The sequence below is a fragment of the Mesitornis unicolor genome, unplaced genomic scaffold (genome assembly GCF_000695765.1).
Source record: "Mesitornis unicolor isolate BGI_N332 unplaced genomic scaffold, ASM69576v1 scaffold43662, whole genome shotgun sequence".
NCBI classification, from domain to species: Eukaryota; Metazoa; Chordata; class Aves; order Mesitornithiformes; family Mesitornithidae; genus Mesitornis; species Mesitornis unicolor.
Genome location: NW_010169334.1, coordinates 16,553 through 23,109, shown reverse-complemented (window position 1 = coordinate 23,109; position 6,557 = coordinate 16,553). Strand labels below are relative to the sequence as shown.

At 37.4% G+C, this 6,557-nt stretch overlaps 1 protein-coding gene across 1 annotated transcript; it reads right to left on the bottom strand.

The window, feature by feature from the left end:
* Positions 1–1,415: 1,415 nt before the first annotated feature.
* Positions 1,416–6,174, bottom strand: LOC104536633 (ras-associated and pleckstrin homology domains-containing protein 1-like). Its single transcript, XM_010179305.1, has 3 exons — positions 6,055–6,174; positions 2,911–3,016; positions 1,416–2,024 (listed from the first exon to the last, which is right to left on the bottom strand). The coding sequence occupies exons 1-3, from the start codon at positions 6,172–6,174 to the stop codon at positions 1,492–1,494; spliced, it is 759 nt and encodes a 252-aa protein (XP_010177607.1). The 3' UTR covers positions 1,416–1,491.
* Positions 6,175–6,557: the final 383 nt, after the last annotated feature.

Sequence of the window (6,557 nt, the reverse complement as noted above, 5' to 3'; positions counted from 1 at the left end):
TTAAGAAATGCAAAATTCAAGTTTTTCTTGTGCTACGCAAGTTACAGAAGCAATTAATTCAATTAAATCATCTTTTTAGCCTGAGGAGAGACAAAAATGCAATACTGGCTAACTTTCCACAACAGAAAAAGAAAAAAATATCAGCATGAGCAAGAGATTAAAAAAACCAAACACAGGCCTTCTCATAACACAGAAAGAAAATGATTGACAAGCAAATAATGATATAATCAATGATTGTTGGCTGGTGCCAACTTTTAGGCCTACAACAATAATGCAACAGTTTGCATTTTAACTTTCTAAAGAGAAAAGAACACATTTCTATCTACCTCTGTTTTGCTTCACTCAATACAAACCTTCAATAAAAATATACCAAACATCACCAACAAAAAAAGTTTACCTAAACTGTCACTCATTGATTTCTCACCATTTCAAATAAAGATTTAAATCTAAACATGACCTTGATGAGTTGATCATTAGCCTGATAAGCCTGCATCATTCACTCTTTACATCAGATGAACTTTTGCTGCAGATGGGTAGAGGCATGCTTTCAGCACAGCTCATTCAAATTAGTGTTAATTATTGATTAGAATAAACTCAGCATGTTCCAGTTTTCTCCCGTAAAAGTGAACATGCATATTAGCACAACTGACTCTTGAACAGGCCAGATTTCTGTTTCAGATAATATTTCTACAAGACAGCTTCTGGTTTAAGTTCTTTAAATTCACTGGAACATTTTCCTCATTTCCTCAAAAGCCACCAGCACTTTCAATGTTCCCCAAACTGACTGGGTTTTTACTGATACGTTTCCTCTCTGATTAAGTAACACCAAGGCATCAAAATCTCAATTGAACATCTGCTATTGCTGTATCCCAGTCCAGTTGATTTTCTGTGTTGTGCATGACTTCAAAGATTTTTCCCTGTCATATGTTAAACAAGAATATTAAGTAGCAGCAAATTACTGTCACAGTATAGCTCTAGATAGGCACTCAAATTGCTCCATGTGTTTCAGGTATTAAGTGTACTATAACAGCAATGTAGTCTTGTCAGTTGTACCTTTTTTCCACAGCTGTGCACTCCTCAGATTTAAATTAAAAGCAATATATGATAAATACTTGTAATAAAAACATTAACTATAAAACATTAAAATCCATGACTGGCTTAGGAGGAGGAAGAGATGGGGAAAGCCCTTGAAAAAAAAAGGAAGTACACATTCTTCAAAGATTCCTTGCAGACAGAAACAAAAACAGAGAAAGAAGTTGCCACAGTATGTGCAGTCCATGCAAAAGCAAATTTAATCTTTCATCAACCCCACTACATGGAAGATGTTTAGGCAGGAGTGTCAGCATGAGAGATGGAAGAGGAGGGTGGGAAAAAGAACAACAAAAACTAAAAGAAAACCCAAAAGGAAAGGGTCAGGGGGAGGAAGAAGAGAAAGAAGAGTTTTGAAGAAAAAAAAACAAAACCAAAACCTAACCAAACCGGAATCCTGAATTAATGACACTCTACCTCAGTGACTGGTTGCCCTTGTGATGTCAAGTCCAGTTCCTGAGGTCTCGTCACCTTATCAATATCCAAGGAGTCCATGCTGGAGGCTGCAGAGGTTATGCTGGAACGGGAGGAGTTACTGATTGAGCGCACCTCAGCATCACTCACTGTGCCAGCAGATGCTGTCCTCCTGTGCTGCGCAGTAACTACTGGTTTGGTGTCTTCTGCAACAGACTGCTGGGCTGCCTCATCCATGCTCAAAGAAGCCTTCTCTAACTGTGCAGTGATGTCATCCAAAGATAGGTTGGCATGTGATGGTTTAGTCACCTTACCAGATGAGGAGGATAATCCCTTCATGCTGCTGTGCTTAGTAGAAGGTCGGCTAGCAGGTGGTTTTTGAGCTTTGGATTCTGTGGCAAGGCGTTTCACTGCAGCATTGTTTGCTGAATGAGACCCAATGCTGCTGAGCTCCTGCTCTATGGAACAGAGATCAGCCATGAGGGCATCTAGATCCACAGTCTCCCCCTGATTCAGGGCTTCTGCAACAGACAAGAGTTTTCAGCACGTGCAGAGTTACTTCATTTGTCTGTGCAACTCTTCACTTTGTACTATCAAATTTAATAGTTAGGGTTAAGGGAGCAAAAGGAAGCTGTAGTTCCTTTCCCCATCTGTATTCCAAAAAATATTTGCTCACTGCTAAGCACAAATTTATTTGCACTACTACTCTTGACCAGTCTAAGAGCAATTAAAAACCAAAACAAAACACAAAACTATCTAGGGTAAATATATTTGCTGACAGAAGAAATCTGTGAATGTTCAGATTACATTTGAAAAGTCTTAACTGCTGTCCTGTGAACAGAATCTAACAATACATTTGTGTAATATCATGCCTCAACTTTTTTAAAAAAGTGTAGCTGTTTAGCTAAGCATTTTCTGCTAAAGCAATGCAAGGTATGTAACTGTGTTAGAAAAAATCCACAAAATACTACACACATACTCAAGCCTTTAAATTAAGGCTTCCTGTACTGCAACCAGGGGAAGCTCTTTTAAGACAAGGAAAAACAGGATTTTTGTTTAACATTAAAGCATTCTGTAGCTATATTCCCACATCATGTCCCATGAAGGAAGATGCTCTTTATTCCTGTTTAAGAGATACACATCAAATCACTCTTTCATGAGATCAGATCCCAGAACGCATATTTCTGTACAAACACTGGACTACAATACAAAGATACTAGGCGCTGTAAAAGATACTGCTTTAGGATACACAAAGTTCTGTGCCAAGAGAAAGTAATGCCTTCAGCAAACACATTCTCAGCCAGAAGTGTGTTTAAATGCTCTTATATTTTACAATGTTCTCATTTATAGCTGGAACAGACTTTTTCCCCTAACCTAATATTTGACGAGGTAAATAATTCAACAAACCATTCAAATTGTACATGGAGAAGCGATATGAGAAGTTGGCGAGATTGGTTTCCTGACGGAGAGGTGATCTCTTCACTGGTGCTGCAGGCTTATCTGTATCCAAACTCTGAGAAAGACAAGAAAAAGGGTAGAATAAAGTTTGACAAGGGACTGGATAAGTCTTTCAAGATGAATGAAAAATAATTTTCTCTAAGATAATTTTTTCAAAACCTCCTGTTATATAGAAAAAAAATCAAAATCTCTTTTTCAGGCTTCAGACTGAACACATAGGTCACCATACCAAAGAGATTTAGCTTCAGATATTCAGTGGAGAAAAGATGTTAAACACATTCTGATTTTTTTTTAGAATCAAAAGGATGGGAGCATATTCCAAATGCACTTTTTAAGTGGTGTTACATACTAGCTCATTTTGAAACACTGAAAGCTGGCTTACCTGTAACAACTTCTTTGCAGCGAATTGCATGACTACCTAAACACATTCAAACTGTGGTATGCCAAGAAATGCATCATTAGCTTATGAGCATAATCATGGCATAAGCACACAAAAGCATTCAATGAAGAATTCTATTTTATTAAAAGGGATTTTAAATTGACTAGATTCAGACATTACTCTCAATAAGCCTTTCCTGTGAAAAATGTTTAATTGTGAAAGCAAATCCCTGTCAGTTTATGTAGTAATTTTTTTTAAAGAAAAACTTACATAGGTTAAAAAAATCTACCCATTATCTTGAATTGTTATGACAGTTAATATGTGCATAATATTATAATAAATACTAGCATTTTGTAAGTAACAAACAGTAGCACACTATGATACAGCTGGTGACGCAAGAGGTACATGACGGCATCTGGAGCTACTGTCCTAGGAGTGCCAAGAGCTACATGAGGAATCTAGTTCTTGCTGTTGCTGAGGCTAGACAGGCCTGCACAGGGTTTGAATTTAAGCAATGCTTGTACTGATAAAGCTTTCGTGAAGATATGTTCGTGTGAAAAAGAGGTATCTTCTAGCACTAATAGAACAAACTTTCTCGCTGAAGCTTTTAATTTCCATTTTCTACATCCTTACTCAAGCCTTTGTTAAAAATCAATGAACTATTTTTCCCTAATATTTATTTCTACTGAACTCCCTTCTTGCCTCTGTTTGACTTGAGTTAAAAAAAAATCACTTTATTAGGAAGTTAACAATCACTTAATGAGAAACCAGTGATGCAGCCTTGTCTTCTATCAGATGGGAAAAAACCTCACCTCCAGTACCTCAGATGGAGCTTATATGTTGTCCCACACTGAATAGTTAGAAGAACAAAAAATAAAAACAAAAAAACCCCTTATCTATCTATCTATAACCCTAGAGGCAGCAATGAAACTGGAGACAGAAGAGGCAAGTTAGGTCTCATTTCTTCAGACTGACTCCATAGATTGCAAGAAAAGATTTCCTGTAAAGCAAATATATTCTGGTTAAAAGCATCTAAAATATGTTTTACTGAATTCAATAATAGATTAAGTTATTTCACATCCCCAGAAACACTTGTAATATGCTCTCACTATTATCAGAGCACATACTCCATAACACATTATGATGCTAAACTTGCAGTTTAGAGAATTGCTGAAAACTGCAACAGCACCAAAAGCTTAGTTCTGAATGATCGTGAGAAGCAAGGTAAGATTTCCTTCATTTATCCTGCTCTGTGGTGCTTGTTAACTACAGCAGGATAAATACTAATGCACTCTGCATCATTGCCACACACCACTCACATGTGCTGCAAATTTTGTGACTATGTTTTACAATGCTTTTATTAGACCAACAGTTAAAGAGAGCAAAATGTATTTGAGTGATCTCACAGGCATCTTAACAAGTACAAATCTTTTAAAAGGCACTTCCATCCGGAAAGGAATCTGAGTGTTACTTTCAATCCCCCCAAAGAAATATTTAGGAAATCTAAAAAGGAAGGTAAAGTACAAGGAACGCAAGGACAAAAACCCTTCCAGCCTACTGCTCTTCAAGTCCAGCTGATAAATAGCAATGAATGCTGAGACTACAGAAGGATGCACTTTGGAGCTCATTAGCTCTAATTACCCCCTTTATTAGGACAGCTGCATCAAGACATGATCACTTTCCAAAAAATAGAATTGAGACACAACTAAGTGAATTAACTTGCTCATACAAAGCCATATGAGGTCATTAAAAGATTTTGGGGAAATGTCATTTATCAGTAGTCACAAAAGACAGAAGGGCAACTGTCAGTTTATGTTGCAGACTGTTGCACAGTAATATGAAAGTGAGACACAGTTAAGGGGAGGACCCACATTATTTATCTGTTAGTAGGTTTTAAGAATTTTACATGGATAGTACACAAATTGAGATATCACCATAAAGTCTGTATGTCGATAGTGTAGCTGTAAGCAGAAAGTAAAGTATACTTATTTCTAAGCTGCTCATACCTGAAGAAAATGGGGCAGAGAACAAAAGGCTTAAGACCAACTACCCAATGTGGTCCTCTGTGAAGATCCTCACTCAAGGTAACTTCAAAACAGCTCCCACTCACCACTAAAAAACCTTCACAGGAAGTTAAAAACCAACAGGAATTACAATATGTAGATAGCCTATCACTCCAGGAGTCTGTCATATCGTGCAAAGCTCAAGATCTGCCTGTGAAGGAAAGGAAAAGTACTAGAAAGAATGAAGTACTCTGGAATAATGGTCAGTCCTCTAGGGTGTATCAGGGCACCTTAGCACGTCATCAGTAGCAATATTCACAATTTCTTATTCCTTACTGCTGTTCAGGTGAAACAAATAAATGCTGTCATAGCTGGACAATGTCCAACCATGTGTTTGGAAATATAACCTACCTCTAGCCAGCTAGTCAGTGCTTCTCTATAAAAATGAGGACAAAATACCAATTCCATAGTTGTCAGAAGAAATCATACCTTTTGGGAAAGGTCAAAGTAGCAGGCTGTGAAAAATGAATTTAATAACTCTGAGATGGGGAAAACAAGCCAAATTTGAAACCTTTAAAGACTACTGAGCTGGTCACATGCTACAGTTGACCTTGCTGCAAGTGGCAGTACTAGAAAGTTGGCACCCAACTGAAAAGAAACATGTAATACTTATACAGAGTTATTTTGCCAGATGATTGAAACCTCCCTGACCTGTGTGAGTTTGTCCAACTCTCCCAGCCAGGCTCCAAACATCTTGTCCAGATCCTGATCTTCCTTATCACTATCTTCTTCTGCACCATGGTCAAGTTCTTCATCTGATAATTGCTCCATCTGAAATAAAACAGAGTTTGATATTCAAGCTGTATCAGTGTCTAAGAAAACTGGTGCCAGCTACTAAGTTTCTGAAAAAGTGTTCTAAAGTCAATGCACATGTCTGTCCATAAGCTTTATAAAAATTGATTACATACACAGTTTATTATCCTGCCTGCCCACAAGTAAAAAGTTAGTGTAAAGCTGCAATGGATAATTACAAAGCCACGCTTGCAGCTCACTTTTGTCAGAACCATGCAGAAAAAGATAAAGAACAGAGTTCACAATATTTAATACACCATCAAAAATTACCTCATGCTAGCCTTGCACGTGTATTCATTGCCAGCTATTGTTGGCAAAGTCTATTGACTTTACATTACAAAAATCCAACTCTTGTCCAAGGA

Coding starts and splice junctions, on each gene's coding strand:
- LOC104536633 (XM_010179305.1), bottom strand. CDS start 6,174: ATGGAGCAATTATCAGATGAAGAACTTGACCATGGTGCAGAAGAAGAT. Junction 3,017..6,054: donor AGTTGGACAAACTCACACAG/GTCAGGGAGGTT, acceptor TGTCTTTCTCAG/AGTTTGGATACAGATAAGCC. Junction 2,025..2,910: donor CTCCATGTACAATTTGAATG/GTTTGTTGAATT, acceptor TGTCTGTTGCAG/AAGCCCTGAATCAGGGGGAG.